At 37.6% G+C, this 19,320-nt stretch overlaps 1 protein-coding gene across 3 annotated transcripts in view; it reads left to right on the top strand.

The window, feature by feature from the left end:
- The window catches only part of IPO11 (importin 11), a 193,646-nt gene that overhangs the window by 158,730 nt on the left and 15,596 nt on the right, over positions 1-19,320 (top strand). For 2 of the 3 annotated variants that reach the window (XM_040452231.1, XM_040452244.1), the window contains exon 29: positions 3,491-3,575. In XM_040452231.1, the coding sequence (XP_040308165.1) occupies positions 3,491-3,575 (85 nt within the window). Of the gene's footprint in view, positions 1-3,490; positions 3,576-9,378; positions 9,430-19,320 lie in introns of all 3 variants that reach the window. The other variant, XM_040452225.1, reaches the window with a different exon arrangement.

Raw genomic sequence — 19,320 nt, 5'->3', positions numbered from 1 at the left:
CTCTTTATTCAGACTTGTTTATGGCAGGCAGTGTACTGTGTGAGGAAGCACTGAGGCTCTGTCCTGAGAGCGTTCCCTGCCTAGAAGGGGAAATGGGGACCTGTGGAGCAGTACCAGCTACAGGTGAAGAAGGGTTCTGGGGAAACTGGGAATAACTCCAGAGAAAATGTAGTGGATTAGAACCAACTAGTAAAGTAACTTGAAACGGATTTCAGAGTAGCTTGTGTAGTTAGTGGAGGTTCATTGGCAGTGCTGAGAACAGATGTATACTTCAGAATGGTCACTTGAGTGCAGTGTAGAGGATGACTGGGAGGGATGGAAAGACTCACAGTGAGTGGTCTTAGATCAATGAAACATCCTGGGATGCTTGTTAAGATAGCACACTTCCCTTCCCCAGTCCAGACCCATTATATCCAAATTCCTAGGGCTAAGGCAGTAGAACCTGCATGGTAAACAGGAACCCAGGAGAGTCATATGCCCTGTAAAAATTGGGAATATGCTGCCTGGGAGATGGGGAAGCCCTTCAGGTAACTGTTGTACTACTCCTGGTGAGCACCGTTGATATGAATTTGAGGTAGATTGTAGAGGAAGGACTGGGAAGAAATGATGACAGGTATTTTGTAACTGTAAGTTTGTATTATTTGACCCCCGTGACCCGTTTTGGTCCACCCCTCACCGCTTTCCCAACTCTGGCAACCACCAGTCTGTTCTCTCTCTGAATGTTGTTTTTAGTTTGATGTATACTTCCAATTGTGTGTTTTTGCTTTTGTTGTCTTTGTTTTGGAGTTAGATCCAAAAAGAGTCATCATCCGAAGACTGACGTCAAGGAGGTTACTTACCACTTAACGTTTTCTTCTAGGAGTTTTGGCTTCCGGTCTTAACACTCAAGTCTTTTATCCATTTTGGGTTAATTTTTGTGTCTGGCATAAGATAGTGGTTCAGTTTCATTCTTTTGCATTTCTTTATACGTTTGTATTTTAGTAGAAATAATTCATTAAACCAGGAAAATATATTACTGAGGCTTGAGATTTGCCTTCTACTTGTCTTTGGTGAGAGTGCTTTCCCTTTTGTTCCTGAAAAAATATTTCATTTTTAGGCACATTGGGAAAAGAAACTGACAACCCCTTGCCAAAGTTAGGAAGTAAAAAGAACGACAGGATTCAGCCAGCATTTTCATGTAGAATTGGCTAGAATTTTTTAAACATGCTTCTATTGAAAGACCAGGGGAATAGGACTGCTGTGATTGCTTCTGGAGGCACTGGCTCTGGGATCAGCTTTTACTGAAGCAAATGGTGATGTCGAAGCATTTAGTGGCATGGAAGAAGAAGATACTGGACAAATACAGGGTTCTTTTAGGAAGGAGACATAACCAACCAAAGTGTCTACTCCAGAGACCACTTGAATAATATTGTCAGTTTGAGTTTCATTGTGACTTTTTAGAAGTGAGTTTGTTTAGATTAAGTGAGTTTGTTTTATTGCATGTACCTTTTAAATTAGAAATGATCTAAAGGGTTCCATGTTGCATGCTAACATAGTTGGTTGTTTTTCATTGGTTGGCGTTTCTTACCGGGAAAGTTTCTGATTTAGTGGTCTACAGTGCCTGAATCTGTTCAGTGAGGGGGTGGGTGCTGTGAGAGGTGGCTGGCTGCCTGTGTTCTCATATTAGTCTTCCCTATTTTAGACTGTTACTATTTTATTACTATTATTACATTCTTGGCCCACATGCCTTTTATATAAATCATGATTCCTTATCCTTAATCTTTGTCAAAAAAATAAGATTTGACTTTTAATTAAAAATTTTCCTGCAGGAGAGAATTTCATCTTTGGGTTTTTCAAATTCACTTTTTCCCCCCACTTTACACCTTCCAGAGACCCAGATGAATACAGTTTGCAGAATTGCAAAGGAAAAATATTCTGCCCTCTCAGTAATTTTTAGTCAGTGGAGAGAAAATATATGTGTAAATGTATATTTATATTCAGAATATACTCCATTATTTATGTAATAAATCATTTAACTTAGAGAAGAGAGAGCAGAGATTTTTTTTTTTTTTTTTAGTTCAATTATTTTGACAGCGGAAGAGGGGCAGAGAGAGAGAGAGAATCCCAAGCAGGGTCTCACTGTATGTGCAGAGCCTGATGCAGGCTCTAACTCAAGAACTGTGAGATCATGACCTGAACCTAATTCAAGAGTCTGATGCTTAAGCAACTGAGCCACCCAGACATCCTGAGATTTTTTTACTCTACAAGTGAATGAACAGATTTTGGAATATGATGAAGGAAGGAGATCCACATTCATTGCAGTTAGAATTCAGATCTGCAGCAGACATAAAATAGCTCGTATAGGAACTCCTTTTTATTCAGTTCTAAAATACAAACTGGGATTGAGATTGTTTACTACACATTTCACTTTACTGAATCGTGTTTGGGCTGGGATAATTCATAATTTCTCACTTTGTGCTAGGGTTCCTTGGCCAACTAGTTGTGTTACATCATAGTATATCATGGTGGATGAAAGCATTGCAGCTTTGAGAGGTTAAGACCATGCAGTCAGTGAGTTAGAGATTAAGCTCTTTATGTTCCTGATTGCAGTTTAAGGTTCTTACCATTTTATCGTACCAGTGTGCACTGACTGGGTCATAGGTAGTTGTTGCAAAAATTGTTTTCTTTAGTGGTGAGGAATGGGAAGCGAGACTCATGTCCCTTGCAAGAGTGAGCCTGATCAAGTTTCTGGTGTCAGCACTTGTCTTTAACCTTGAATTAAAAGCTATTTACACAACTGAGTTAAGAATTAGGTTTCTTCTGTACATACTACAAGAAAGAAGAGAAACCAAGCTTTCTTTGCCCCAGTTTATTAGTTAGAAACCTATGACTGATAAATTACTGAATTGTACTTTTCTAAATTAGGAAGCAGTGAGGTTTATTCCATCAGTTTGATTCACTAGACAATATTTATTTCTTATCTCCCTGGAAGAGAGAAACTATTGACTGAATAGGAAACTATATTTCTATTATCTCTGTTAATGGTGAAGAGCAGTCGTGCAGATAAAATGAAATGATTTATGACTGTCCTGCATGTACAAGTGCTATCAAGGACAAGTTCCTTATAGCATAGTAATGTCACTTGAGAACAAAGTAGCTTATTGCATAATTAGTATTGTTTTAATGATGGTATTTGTTTAAATTACTGCTATTATGACAAGTGACGTATGGTTTAAAAATCATGTATACATAAATTCCTTGCAACTTGCTACCTTAAATTCTCAAGTAAAATGTTCTACAGTATTTTGGTGTGACCCTTTTTTTTAAAAGTGAGGTGTATTTTTGTAGTTAAATCTTTGTGCAGTTAAATATTTTTTAAAATTATGAATCTAACTTATCTAGCTATTCCTCACATTTCGGACATAGAAACAATGTTCTGAGTGATTTTCAGGGTTTGTTTTAACATGTTATGGACATTTTTGACTTATTTAAAACATTTTTTTTAATGTAGCTGTATGTTAATGTCTCATCTTGAAGAACCAAAAGTAACAGAAGATGAAGAACCACCCACAGAACAGGATAAGAGAAAAAAAATGGTAAGTTACCAAAGCTGCTTTTAAAATTTGGGAGAGCTGTATATTATCACATTCTTTAGGTCTGAAAGAAACTGTTGGTCCATTCATCCACCTTTCGATCTCTTTTTCCATCCCTTACTGTAGAATTAACGTAAGCTGAGCTTTGAAATTTGGAGTGTACTCCTAACACAGATAAATTTTGCTCCTCGTACGTGAAGTAGAGTTTAACTGTTAATCTGAAATCACTTTTTCTTGTCTTAGGAGAACAGATTTACTCTTTCACTTACCGAAAACCTGTGACCCTCACCACATTTGTGATGCATGTTTTTCTGTTTTTAGGAGAATTACTGAAATTGCTTCATGAATTTTCGCAATGAATTTTTTCTCAGATAATCACAGGCCTTTATAAAAATTACCTTATATTAACTGCTAGGTAGGAAAATAAATCAGAAACACCTAAAATATTTTGCCTTTAAAATTATTTATAATCTTGAACTTCTAAATATTTACTGTGACCCATGAATATAAAAATCGCTACATAAGTAAACGTCTTCCCATTTCCTCTTGGAATCCATTCTAGTCTCCTGGCCTCACCAATATTAATCTTGTTGTGCCGCCTTTCCTCATTTGTACTTGAGAATGACACTAATATCCCTCGAAAGTAGAGTAACTAAATTAATATATGAAATGGACATGGGATGATGCCGAACAGCTAGTAATTAGGGGTGTCTCATTATTTTAGCTGTCATTATTTCAGGCTGCTTGCGATGTTCCCTCCTCGAATTACTTACGCCACACTAACCCTCAGGGGCTTCATCTTCAGTGTATAGCTGGTGCTGCGCTGCTCTGACAGCCTGCTTTTAAACTGTGCTACCGTTTAATCCGTTTTACTTGGCATTTTCATTAGGGTGACGATAGCCTTTCAGTATCATCTAACAGTTTGTCTTTTCTCTTTTCTCACCTCCGCTATTTTAAGCATTAAAAATATAATTGGTGTTACAGAAAAATATAACGTCTTCCTTCATAGGATTCTAAACTTGTAATGAGTAATGGGTATTCTGCTTCTGTTCATTTGTCAGCTTTTGTGCACACTCTATTCACATCCTGTAGTCTGGTAGATCTACTCTTAGCACATTAATCTACTCAGATCTGTTTTTCATCCTGTAGGAATCCTCAGTAACATCATATAGTACTAATTGTAATCCTAACTTGATTTTGAAGGCAAGTGAAATGTTATCTTAAAGAGCCCTGTAAGAGCATAGTTTCAGAAATAGCACTTTAAGTTCCTTGATTCAGTTTTGTGATTAAAAAAAAATTTTTTTTCAACGTTTTTTATTTGTTTTTGGGATAGAGAGAGACAGAGCATGAACGGGGGAGGGGCAGAGAGAGAGGGAGACACAGAATCGGAAACAGGCTCCAGGCTCCGAGCCATCAGCCCAGAGCCTGACACGGGGCTCGAACTCACGGACTGCGATATCGTGACCTGGCTGAAGTCGGACGCTTAACCGACTGCGCCACCTAGGCGCCCCAAGTTTTGTGATTTGAAATACTATTTGAGAGCTGATTATTTTACCATTATTGTTCTAATCATAGGCAGTAATAATTTACAGAAAAATCATTATTTTTTCAAATGTTTGATTTTGTTTGAAATCAGTCGTCACAGTAGCTTTTCGGTGTAGATTTATATTGTCATCTCTACTAGGGTGGACTAAGCTATATCTTAGTCTTAATGCTGAGGATACCACAGCATTGATGGTTAATGCTAGGATCACATATCTTAGCCTTGAATAAGTCTAACTGTGAATACCATGAGAATTTTTCAGTAACTTTTCAGTAACAATATTAGTCGCACTGTATCTTCAGGGTTACAAGTATAAATAATGCTTTTTCTTTCAGTAATTATATTCAACTGTGTTATGTTTATCATTAGAAAATTTTTAAGAACTAGCTAGATGTCCCTTGGTTATAATTTTAAAAAGTGGAGGTGTTTGCTGGTAAATGATTCTGAATTATTATTTAAAAGAAAAACCAGTCTAGTGTCAAAGGGTTTTTCATATTAAGTGAAAATATTTACTTACAAGGAAGAAAAAGTACAGCTGCTTGGTTCCAAGACTGCATGATTGAAAGTTTGATTTACTTACTGTCATTGTTGTCTTCAAGTGGTCCCTAAAATGTGGTGTCTGCATTTCAGTAGCTGCTTTGGCAGAGGATAGCCACCAGTGATGGAAATTCGGGAAAGTGGTTGATCAGCTTACATCAAATTATGATCATTCTCATGGTTCGTTTTAAATAAGGATGGAATTGCCATTCAGGAAAGCTATGAAGCTGTCCAGACTTTTTGATTTTGTCCACTTTCATTCATCTCCTGTCTCTACTACCTGTTTGGGGGGAATTAACAGAAGATCAAATGCAGCTGAAAGCATTTCATTTAATTTCTAAGGTCTCTCCCTATCTGGTATGCTCTAGGAGTAGAATGACAATTTTGTGACTTCTTCCATAAAGAATTAAGCTAGTACAGGGATGCCTGGGTGGCTCTGTTGGTTAAGTGTCCGACTTCAGCTCTGGTCATGATCTCGCCGTTTCTGGGTTCCAGCCCTGCCCTGGGCTCTGTACTGACAGTTACAGCCTGGAGCCTGCTTCAGATTCTGTATCTCTGTCTCTCTCTGCCCCTCCCCTGCTTGAGCTCTTTCTCTCTGTCTCTCCCAAAAATAAGTAAACATTAAAAAAAAAAAAAAAAAAGTTAAAAAAAATTAAGCTAGTACATTAGCATTTTAAGTTGCTTATAATTTCTTTTCTGTGATGTGTGACTTACTAGGCATTTGTAAGGTGTACTTTCCAAATTGAAGTTTTTGAGCATATTAATGTTTTCTGGCAAGTTGATGGAACTGGCTAAGTAAGCATTAAGGAAGCATTTGATATATAGTAAGTAGCCTGTGTTAATAAGGTATTTCTGATCATTCTTTCATGTTAAGTATTACTGAGTTTAAGCCCCAGTGATCTGCTTCTGTATGTAATAATCTAATTTTATATATGCTTTGGTGATCTGCTTCTGTATGTAATAATCTAATTTTATATATGCTTACTAAATGCTTTAGTTGATGTAAATAAGTTTGAACGTTATTAAAACTGCACTAATTTCTCATTTACCTGTGCTGATAGTGCGGTAGCACAAATAACGGTCTATCCAAACATCATTGTTTCATGTGACTTTGAAGTAATAATAGTAGTACTGTATCTACATAACATTATCCTTTTTTTCCAAAGGAATGTTTTAGAATCTCATCTCATTTACCTTTAAAATAGTTTAATGATCAGATACTGATGAGGAAACCAGGCCACAGAGAAGTAACCTGTTACTCAAGAGTTACAAATTTAGGTAAAGCCTGAAATTAGAACTGAGCTTTCTTGACTCCTAGCCTGAGGCATTCTTTATGATTTTGATTTCTAAAATTTCTGTAGGTTTTCTAAATGTTTTCAGAAATCCCACATACCATTTTGCTAAAATTGCAGAATGCATGAGAACTGCACGTTTGAGGGGAAATTTACCAGCTTCAAATACAGCTCAGCTACCATAAGTCACTGGAATTGGGATTAGATCTGTCGAGTTAGTATAGTTTGTCATGTCTTGTGGTAGCATGGCTAGGAAACAGGTAGTTAATTAATTTGTACATTTGCTTTACTTTGACAATTAAATGTAGTTTGCAGTTATTGACACAACTGTAACCAAGAGCTAAAGAAATCACTGTGAGGAATGCCCAATTTCAGGGAGGACATTAATGATAATTCACACAGATGGTAATTATTTTGTAACAGTATTTACTATATTTAAGTATTAAATTTTTATGTACTTGTTGAGTGCCCACTACATGATCCACTCTTCTTGAAATTGAGGATATTGGAGTGAACAAAATATATAAACCCTAAGGGTAATGGAGCTTATAGTCTTAAGAAATTATTTATGTATATTAACAATGTCAAGTTTATGAAGGTTTATTAGATTAAGTAATAAATATCACAGTTTTCTAAATTTGTAGCATGTTCATGAAACTTGGAAGTTCTGTATATATAGTGTTCCTAAGAAGTATTTTTTACCCTGTTTTAATAAATCAGTTAAAGAATGTAGCTGAGGTTTTGTCCCCCTCACTTCTTTGACAATAATTTTTTTCTCTTTTCCCAGTGTTAATAGATGTTTGCAGGCCTCCTATTTGATTAATTTTTTCAAGAGAAATATCATTTCTCTTGACCAACACTTTTTAAGATCATTTATACTTGCAGTGAGTTTGATCTGTTTTTCATCTTTTGGGTACACTTATGGGAATATGTCTTTTTTTTTTTTTTTTTTTTTTTTAGTACATTTATTTATTTTGACAGAGGGAGAGAGCAGAGGAGGGGCAGAGAGAGAGGGAGATCAAGAATCCCAAGCAGGCTCCACACTGTCAGCTCAGAGCCAATGCAAGGCTCAGTCTCATGAACCATGAGATCATGACCCGTGCTGAAATCAAGAATCGGACACTTAACCAACTGAGCCACACAGGCGCCCCCTGTGTGGGAATATATCTTATATCTTAATGTATTTTAGAAGACATATTTAGAACGGTCTTCCCTCTAGTCCAAGAATATGAACTATTGTTTTTCCATTATTTGTCTCAAGAAGTATATTAGAATTGAAAACATTTATGCCATATTACAAACCAGTGAAAATATCATTTTAACACATTGTACTCTTTAGTTGCTGTTTGCTGAATGAGCTCTGCACGTGACTTTTTTACTGGTTTGTAATCAAGTCTTTAGCTTTTGATAGCCTCAAATTTTTATGTGACTACCAGAGTTTTAAATTTTAACTTGTATCTTGGGGCACCTGGGTGGCTCAGTTGGTTAAGTGTTCGATTTCAGCTCAGGTCATGATCTCACGGTTCATGGGTTCGAGCCCCACGTCGGGCTCTGTGCTGACAGCTCAGAGCCTGCAGCCTGCTTCAGATTCTGTCTCCAGCTCTCTCTGCCCCTTCCCCTGCTTGTGCTCTGTCTCTCTGTCTCTAAAATAAATAAACATTAAAAGAAATTTTTTTTAATAAATTTTAACTTGTACCTTATATAGTTCAAGCAGAATCTGCAGTCTCACTGAACTAAATTTCAGATACAACCAGGTGTCTGTGGGCTGAATGACATTGGCAAACTTGGCATCACAGTTTTCCGCTTTGACTGTAGCACATCTAAGCAAGTTAATATTATTTTAGGTTGGGTTGCATTTTATTTGCTAAATTCAAAACCAGACCCTAAGTCTCCTGGCAAATACCATAAATCCTGAATAGGCCTTGCATATTGCCTTCGAGTGAGTATTGTCTCCTGTGCTGCTGTTGTCAGATATAGCACTGGATCAGAAAGGGACAGAAGTGCTGCAGTATGGGAATGAAATTGTCTGAAAATCAGAGCCTTATAGGTAGCTAACATGTTTTTCCCCTTTCTCAGAGTGGATAGACCAGACCACCTCAGCCTGCACTACACCTCTGCCTCCCTGGAGCACTACACCAGCTCCTCCTGTCATCACCTCTTCCCCCAGAACTTCTCTCTGCCTATTAAATCCATCAACTTTCCTTTAGACTTTTACTTAGTAGAATTTGGAGCACATTGCCAGAAGGAAAGTTACCTTATTTTCATTTGAAAATACTCTGTGATGTTGTTTCATAAATGTTCAGTCAAAAGAGAATGTTGGAAGGGCATCCTAGGCTAGTGGTTGAGTTGGGAGGTTGTAAACCCTCCTAGTGTGATTTTAACCACTAAGAATCAGTCAGATGATTGTTTCCTGCTCTCATTTATTTACCTCTAGAAAAACTCAACAGACCTAGTAAAAGAATTGTATTTGGCTGTCACTGATAAGGTACTGTGATTTTGTTTTCTTAGTTAACTAACAGTAATCTTGAAGTTCATGATTTATAAACAAAATACTTTATTTTGCAAGTAATATGAAATTAAGGCATCATTTTACTGATATTTCTGGACTGTCTTTTGAGATTCCTTGCCCTATCACATTGAGTAATCAAGGTAAATATAGGATTGTTGAAAATACTCTTATTCAACTTGCCTGCATTGTCAGCCTGGTTATGACTTTAGAGAGCTTTCTTTTTGCTTTTTCTTACCATGCCAGTTCCATTACACTTTTCACCCCTGCTTTCTTGCTACCTCTTGACCTCATCCTAATTAGAAACTGATCCTTATCCAAAATCCTGAACTCTGACATTCGTCTCTCATCACAACCTCTTCTTCACCATACCATGTCTCCTGAAAATTCTGTGGTGTACCTATATCTGGAGTCCTGTAATTTGTTCTCACTTTCACACTCTTTTTATAAACTTTCTCTTATTTTCACTAACTTTCCCACCTTTTAACCCAAATGTTCTTGTTTTTCTGCTGCTGCTAACTTTGGACAAGCCATAGTCATAATCTTTGCCTCCCCACTTTAGACCTACTAAGTTTGTGGGCCTAGAAATCAGGCTTACGTATTTCTTAAAAGCTTCACATGTTATTTTGGTGTCCAGCCAGGGTTGAGAACCACTATAATAGGAATGAAATTCCCTGACCGTCTTTTATAGATACCGTGATTCCACCCAGCCTTTTGCGCCTTGTTTTCTTCACCCTGCTCTGTCTCCTAAACCAGATGCCTTGTCTCCATGAGTATCAGAGGTTTTCTTGGCGTCTGTTACAGAGCTCTCAGACTTGTCCTAACGTGTGGAGTAGCCCCGTAATCCTCTTTCCCTTCCCTCAGCTTACTTACTTATTGTTTTCCTCATGAGGCGCTGTCTCTACTCACTGATCATCCTTCTCACCCATGCCCAGGTATAGAAGTAATCTCTCCCTCTCCTGGGTTTACCTAGCATCTTCTCTGTACATGTCAACTGCTTATACCATCTTCTGCTTCATGTAACCTAGCAACTCACATCTGTGATCTCCTTGAGATTAGGAAACATGTGTCACTTATGTTGGTGTGTGTATGTGCTTATATCTTTGTATATTTCTGTAAAGCTTTGTTGAGTAAGCATTTTTTATATTACATATTAAAGTTTCTTAAACTAAGGCATTCTCTGTAATATTTAAAGCACCTTAACATGCTATGTATAATATACTACTAGAACTTTTTTTCCCCTTTTTTTCCCTTTCATTTGAAGAGATTGACTCTAAAATATACTCCTGTTTTCTTTGGGTCCTTGGACAACTATTCAAGTTAGTGAGGGTAGTGTCATCGGATCTGTTTCCCTCTGCCTTAAGATGACAGAAATCTCTCCTCTTTTCATTCCCAAAACAAATCTAGATCCATAACCTACTGTCTCCTTTCTCTTCTTGAAGCTTATTGGCACCAATGGGAAAGTAGCAGCAATACCATGCAGGCATAATTTTCCTAACTGACTTTATAGCTAATTAATCCTGGCAAGAACTGTGTATCCTGTGTGTTGTGGTCCATCATATTGGTGGTCTTTACATAAAATCCAGGAAACACTCCAGAATACTATTAGCCGTTAACCTGATCCTCATCCAAAGTTGTTGCTCATGTGGCTTTTAGTCTTTTCAAGCTTTTTATTGCTTTAACAATGTGCCCTACAGGACATCTTGTAAAAAGCTACTTTGTAATCTGTAAGTAATATTTTGAGGGAATGGCAGTATTTAATATTATTTGTTATGAGTAATTAGTGCCAAAAATTATGTGATAAATAGAAACTGGAGATTTTTAAGACCTTATGTGCATTTATACCCTACCTTTCCTCGGGGTGGGGGGAATGTTTCAGGGTATACGAGTATTAGTCCCTAAAAACAATGTTCCAATAACAACATATAAATAAAGACTTGGGAAAATGCCAAGTGTACATTTGGCTTTGGGAACATCCAAAGACCCTAGTTTCACAACTATTAATTCAGAAACTGGATGACGAGGTAAATTTTAGGATCAGTGTTGTATTTATTTAGGCGGAAATCCTTAACCTAAATTTCAGCCTGTCTATTGATTTCCAGGGGACTTTTAGAAACACCTTGAGATTTGTACACAGATTTGGGTGAGGATGTACATTATGGGGAAGAGGTGATATATACCTTTTATAAGATTTGTTTAGGGGCTAATAAAAGATCAATTGAAGATAACCTCTTGACTGTTTCTACTACTTTTCCCTGTAGGATTTGGATATAGATCTTTGATTGTTTTCAGATACACAGTATGTGTTGTCTTCCCATCCTAATTTTCCTTCACTTGGCCCACAGGCTTTCTTTGTCTTGAATAGTGAGCGAACGTTGAAGCACTTAGAACCAAATTGTTTTTAAGTCTGGCTAGTTGGTTATGCATAGTGTTTCCGTGCCACGAGCCAAATGCATTGTAGGCTGCCGAGAGAAATAGTAAATAAAGTTGGGCTTAGGGGGCCAGGGAGACAGTGCCCAAAAGTAAGAGAACCTTGGGATTATTCTTGTTGCCTTTTTTTTTTTTTTTCCAATTCACTTGAGAATTGTTCTTATATATCACTCATGGTTTCCATAGCAGGAGTATGTTTTTCACAAGCCAATGTTTCCAAAGATTCCTTTCCAGTTTGCTTTCTGTGTCCTAAAAGTAAGAGGATGACTTTCAGGTTAATACACATTTTATCTGTTTTCTTGAACAAATCATTGAGCATGCATCAGGTACAGTGCTGGTGTGAACTGAGTGTTACGTGTCGGAAGATGACAGAGAGTCGAAGATGAGGTCCGAAGGGCAGATTTAGGAGAGAAGCCTTGCCCCGCATCATGGATGCTTTAGACAAGAGATATAATTTCCTTTGTTTTTTTGAGACTGTAAATTTGTTAAATTGGGGTTGTTTCTTACAAAGATGGAGATACAGGCTTTGAAATGATCCTTCTTGGGGCGCCTGGGTGGCGCAGTCGGTTAAGCGTCCGACTTCAGCCAGGTCACGATCTCGCGGTCCGTGAGTTCGAGCCCCGCGTCAGGCTCTGGGCTGATGGCTCAGAGCCTGGAGCCTGTTTCCGATTCTGTGTCTTCCTCTCTCTCTGCCCCTCCCCCGTTCATGCTCTGTCTCTCTCTGTCCCAAAAATAAATTAAAAAAAAAAAAAAGTTGAAAAAAAAAATTAAAAAAAAAAAAAGAAATGATCCTTCTACCTAAAATCACTGAAAACAAGACAAAATTACTTGAAACAGCTTTTTTTTTAAGATACTGCAAATCAGAATATGAAGCATAATGATCTCTGAGAAAAAGAAAACAAACCCTCTGGTTGCCACAGTTTGCTACCTGGAGGGAGAGGAGAGGCACAGGGAGCCCGCTTGGGGTAGGGGGAGGGCACAGGGAGCCTGCTGGTCTCTCTGATTTGAGGAGATGAAGCTGGAAGCCAGAGCGGCTTGAATTACCAAAGAAGAGGGAGTAGCCCGCTTAGAACTTGGGGGATCTTGGGAGGGTGCCTTCTGAGTCTTTAGCTGAGTACTGATCAGCACATAGAAGTGCAGAAGTTACCCATGGCCAGGGAAAGAGCCTCCAGGAAGGTTTTTGAGGGGAACGGTATTCTGAGCTGACACAGCCAGGACTAGATCGTGTTGTCAGAGTGCAAACCCTCAGGAATGATAGGGCATTAGGTAGAGGGTTCACAAGTGTGTGTCCGTGTTGGTACAGAATTATCCCCGTATTAGGTATTGTTCTGATCCTGCCAAACAAAGGTAAAAGCAAAATCTGAAAAGATTGAACTGTTACCAAGCAATGTAGTCACATCCTAGAACAAAACTCATGACTGTCATCTAGAAAAATTTCCAGTATCTAACGGCAGAATTTATAATGCCTGGCATCCAGTAAAAACCTACTGGCATGCAAAGAAGCTGGAAAGTCCCCCTACTGAGGGGGAAAAGTCAATCACTTATAACTTCCCAAGAATAGATACATATGGTAGAAATGGTAGAAAAGATGATTAAAACAGTTTTTATAACTGTGTTCCCTCAGTTGAGAAGCTAGAGGAAAGATTAATCTGGTAAATACAGATGTTAAAGATATTTTAAAAAGTGAAATGAACCTGTAGCGATTAAAATCTGGAATATCTGGTGGGGTTAATGTAGATGAAGTATTAGGGAACAAAAGATGAGTGAATATGAAGATGCAGAAATAGAAAGTTTCCAAAAAGAAACAGGAAAAAACCCAACAAAGGAAGGGAGGTAAGCTGTGTAGGATGGGTGCAAGCATTCTCATGTACAAGTTACACAGGTCCCCGCATGACAAAAAGAACAAAAGAAATATTTGAAGAAATGATGGCCAGAATTTTTCCAAATGTAATGAAAACTATGAGTTCAGAAGTCCCAGAAACTCAGAGAACCCCAAGCACAGGAAAAAAGACTGTAGACCAAGGCATATCACAATCAACTTGATACTTACATCCAGTGTTGAAGAGAAAATCTTAAAACAGGGAGGAAAAAAAGATGCATTATATAGAGAGGATAAGAGATAAGAATGATAACAAACTTGTCATCAGAAACTATGCAGACGGGCTGACAGCAGAACAGCATCTTTAAAATACTGAAAGCGGGCGCCTGGGTAGCTCAGTCAGTTAAGCATCCGACTTCAGCTCAGGTCATGATCTCATGGTTCATGGGTTCGAACCCCGCATCGGGCTTTCTGCTGACAGCTCAGAGACTGGAGCCTGCTTCAGATTCTGTGTCTCCCTCTCTCTCTGCCCCTTCCCCGCTTGTGCTCTGTCTCTCTCTCAAAAATAAGAAACGTGAAAAAAATTAAAATACTGAAAGAAAACTTTTTAAAATTTTCTCTTTACTGAATTAATCTTTCAGAATAAAATTGAAAGTAAAAACTATTTTGTTTGTATTTACTCCGTAGTTAATTTGTAAAGTTAATCAAATTTTATTTTGATGACAGTGGATGATAGCATTCTGTCTTCTAGGTGTTTTTTTTTGTTTGTTTTGTGTTGTTGTTTTGTTTTTTTGTTTTTTTGTTTTTTTTTTACTTAACAATGCAGATTATTTATAGAGCATTTGCGTAATCCATAACAGTATTGTAGATGACCACAGAAAATCTCTGATAGTGTCAGATTTATCTTACACTACTGGGTATATTTCATGCTACTGCTTGAATGAAGCCACAAAAGGGTAGGCATGAGTGCTTTATTTATAACCATCAGAGGAGAAGTACTCACATTTGTTCCCTTCCATTTTGCCCTGTGATTCCTTTTCCCTTCAGAATTGCTGAGATGACTTCAGTTTTTTCTTCAGCCTTTGATACATAGTGGTCTTTAAAGTCTGTAGATCGATAGTAGGAAAAAGCAGTCCTATTCAAGAACTGAATTTTTACGAACATCAAGTAGATCCCAGTTGTGAATTGTGACTGTTTTTATTGATGTCTCATGAAGCTGTTATGAAGAGGTACAGTTTGTGTTTGTGCCCCTGCCTCGTGGAAATTTAGTTTTTAAATTTTAATATTAAATAGCAGTTTGCAGAGTTCTGATTACAAATGATTGCTTCCGGTTTTGCAAAGAAAGCATTTGTACTATTAAAGTAATTTTTATCCATATGACTTATTTGCTGTCACTTCTGTGTTGGTTGTCACCCACATATTTTCAGCCAAATCTGATTATAGAAGATCTAACTTATTAAAATTGTGTGCGGATCCTCACCCTTCTGCATTCTCTTGAAAACACTTCTCTTAACTCTTTGTCAAATACTATATTCCTGTCTGCTGCAGTTATGCAACTGTTTGCTCTTGACTTCAACACAATGGCAAGAGTAGCTTCTTGAAAATGGATGGTTTCTCTTTTGTGTTTATTCAACATACATTTTTGTATGCTCACCATGTCCAAAGCATTGATCATTATAATTAGTATTTCCTCTACTATTATGTATACCCATAGAACCTATCTTCTGGTGTATATTGATTGGTAATAAATACATATTCTTTACAGACATTGAATACCATTAGTTTATTACAAAGCCGGTTTCGTACAATGAGAGGATTTCCTTTTTATGTATGTTTCTCTCTGAGTCTGCATTCTCTAAGTTCAATTACCTGACTATTAATGCTGTTGTTAAAGTATCCTTATCTGCATTTCCAGATGATGCTGAAATGTAAAAAAGGTTGTCCTAAGGCACATAACTTTACCTAAGGATATCTGTATAAAATATTTCAAAATTGTAGATTGAACATAGCTTTCCTGATAAGTGAGATGCTCAAAATCAACGTTAAACTTACCCAAATCTTAGTAATACACTGTTTTAATAGGTAATTCAGCTCTTAGAAAGTATATGCTTGAAAATGACATTAAAACAGTTCAAGAGGATGGGCAACAATGAATTGAAATAATCCAACAGAGATGTAATAAAGACACAAATTGATAACCAGGCATCCTCCTGAGAAAGCAGTTCTTTCTGTGATCAAGCTAAAATGTTAATCAAAAAATAGTTTGAGATACAGAGGTTGAGATCTTTCACAGTAGGTTACATAATCACAATCATAAGATTCTGGAAAAGAAAGTGCCATTGAAAATGCCCTTGAAACTAAATAAAGTAATGGCTTCTGAGTTTTTGTTTTTAGATGAGACGTCAGATTAATTGCTTGCTGACCTCAATATTGTTGTTGAGTTTTAGAAAATAGGCAACCTCATTGCTTCTTGAATTGAATTTATTTACCTGAATTATTGCTAAAAACCTTAATCAAAAAGAGTTAAGTAACTTTGCCAGTGTGCATTTGGAAATTTTGGCAGTGTGGTATTAGACTCAACGCTAAGTAAAGTCTTCGTGTTTATCCATGAAGAATATGACCTCCTTTCGGAGAATACATTTTCAATAACTTAGGTAACATTCCAGTGAACATGAGACTATTTTCTTTCTTTTATTCCTCCTTTTTCCTTTTTCTTTTTATTAATAAATTATCAGTAATGCTAATTGTGTTTTTAGAAGGAGCCTGTCTTTTGAGGGAGGGGAAATTAAAGAGCCTTTACAAAGAATCCTTCTGTGTAGCAAGTTCCTTTTTTGAAGTTTTGTGTTTTTTTGTTTTGTTTTGTTTTAATTTTAGAGAGAGTGAGAGTAGTGGAGAGGGGCGGAGGAAGAGAGAATATCTCAAGTAGCCTCCACACTCAGCGCAGAGCCCCATGCGGGTCTCGTTCCCACAACTATGGGATCATGACCTGAGCCAAAAATCAAGAGTCAAGCACTTAACAGACTAAGCCACCCAGGCGCCCTGAAGATTTTTTTTTTTTTTTATTGTAACAATAACCTATACTCTTTTAAAAACCACAAAATTAATTCTATGATATGAAATCCCTTTCCCCAAGACAGCCTTTTACTGACGTATTTCTTTCCAAACATTTGCATATATAAACATCTGTATGTAGTTCATAAGTAAACACTACAGGGGTGCCTGGCTGGCTCAGTCAGTGGATTGCACAGCTCTTGATCTTGGGGTTGTGAGTTCAAGCCCCATGTTGGGTGTGGAGATTACTTAAAAATAAAATCTTTTTTTTTTTAAGATTATGCTGCTTGATTATTTAAAAAAATATTTTTAATATTTATTTTGAGAGAGAGAGAGAGAGAGAGACAGAGCGTGAACAGAGGAGGAGCAGAGAGATAGGAGACATGGAATCAGAAGCAGGCTCCGAGCTGGCAACATAGAGCCCGATGTGAGGCTCAAACTCAAAAACTGTGAGATCATGACCTGAGCCGAGGTCGGACGCTCAACCGACTGAGCCACCCAGGTGCCCCTTGATTATTTTTAAATGTGGTAAATGCATGAGCCTATTTCCATATGCATACATTTAGATTTGCATCATTTCTTTGAATAGCTGTATTTGATCACATTCCATTGAATGGATCTCCATCATATGCATTTCTTGAGCAGCACTTTTTTAAAATTTTCTTTATCAAGTTTTTAATTTAAATTCCAGTTACCATACAGTGTAATACTAGTTTCAGGTGTAAAATTAAGTGATTCATCGCTTGCATACAGTACCCAGTTCTTGAGCAGCACTTCCAAAGGTAGTTTGCAAACAACTAGGGGCTCAAGAGTATTCTTATTTCATAAGTGATATTATGTATCAGTACTATGAGTGATGACAGTATTTGCCATTCTAAGATAGTATTTTTCTTGTCATCGTGTGGGCATTTGCACTGGTTGTGCAAAAACAACATTCCCTACCCAAAGGCAGGTATAACAGCTGGCCCTTGAGCATCAGTAAAGGCGATGGCAGCAAACTATGCTAGTAGTCAGCCTCTTTTTTACTACCGTGTACTCACATTTTGTTTTTTAAAGCCATTTTCATTGAGGAATGTTCTTGATGCAGTAGTACAAATGACCAGTTTCATTACATCACCACTCTCAAGTATGCATTTTTAAATACTTTCTGTGTCACGAGGGGAATGTTCTCTGTGACATCGGTTGTCATGAGGAAAAGTCCTTTTGCAATAGAGTTGTGAGCTAAATCATCTGTCTTTGTCATGCAATACCGTTTGAACATTGAAGAATGGCTGACAGGGAAACATGGTGATTTAGGCTTGGGTATTTGACATACATTTTCTCAAAAGCCAGGCTCTCACTTTAAGGAAAAACTAAGAATTTAAAAGTATGTGCCCATTGGTGGTGTGAGTTATTCAATACCCTGGACAATATGCTAGAAAGCAGTAACTTGTTTTTTAATGTACTTTTTCTAATTATGAGCAAGGCTGAGCATTTTCCAGATGTTTATAGTTCGTTTATATTCCTTTCTTACCTTCTTCACCCCAGTTTTTCTATTAGAAATTTTATTTGATTGTTCGTTTTTTGCTTTAAAGTAAGAGTTCTGTGATACATTGTATTTTCCAAGAATGGCCATAATAGTATGTCCCATTCCACGTGCTGTTTTGGCAGGGTGACTTGCATGCTCTGGGTCTCTATTTCCTTTCCTTGAAGTTGGTCAGTCTTGCTGATGCTTTCTGCCCTCCGAGTCAAATCATAAGATCTATCTTCTGCCTTGTTCCCAAGAAACATTTGTTCTTGGAACCCAGGTACCCAGTGTCCACAAAGAGAATGTGAGTCTTGTTTTACGCAGCTGAGGTCCCAGACAACAGTGAACATTAACAGGTAGACACACGAATGAGTAACGCTATAGATGATTCCCCAGGAGAGTGTCAGTCCCCTCCAGCTTTCAAGTCTTCTCAAGTGAAGCCCATAGATCGTGGAGAAGAGACCATCTGTCCTTACTCTTCTCCACAGAATTCCTCAAAATTTAAAAATTAGTTGTTGTTTATGCCACCTAGTTTGGAGTATAATCAGAAACCTGAAGAAGCTCGTTAGAGATGCAGAAATCAGCCCTTCGTTCTTCATCCGTGTTTCACTCAGTTTGGTTTTTGCTTTTTGTTTTTTAAACCAGGAGCAGAATTAAACTGATGAGCTTGTTGTTGCAGGGGTGAGTGCACACTTGGTGGCACCACGAGTTGGGTCTCAGTGGGTAAATCATGGAGGGGTTTTATCAGATTGAGAGTGCTGGAGTTAGTCTTAGAATGGTCTTGTCAGGGATTGGTCAGAATTTGCAAACCATTCGTGTTACGGGGACAGTCAGTGGTCTTAATTTTAAGTCCTTAAGTCCCAACTGACCGTCATGTCAGTTCCTCACTTGTCTTCGCTTGGAATGCATGGACCTAAATGAGCGGTCTTAAAAGACTGAGCAAGATAAACATTGCTTACCTTGTGTATCATGGTTTAGGGTAGTTTTTCTGTTTTCTGAGTCCTGGTAAAGTTCTGCACATTGTGGTCTCTCCTGCATTTCACAGATATTCCCTTAGAGCTAT

The sequence above is a fragment of the Herpailurus yagouaroundi genome, unplaced genomic scaffold, assembly GCF_014898765.1.
Source record: "Herpailurus yagouaroundi ecotype Mexico unplaced genomic scaffold, PumYag 29, whole genome shotgun sequence".
Lineage (NCBI taxonomy): Eukaryota > Metazoa > Chordata > Mammalia > Carnivora > Felidae > Herpailurus > Herpailurus yagouaroundi.
Note: the sequence above shows the minus strand (reverse complement) of the source record. Positions and strands in the feature narration are given on the sequence as shown.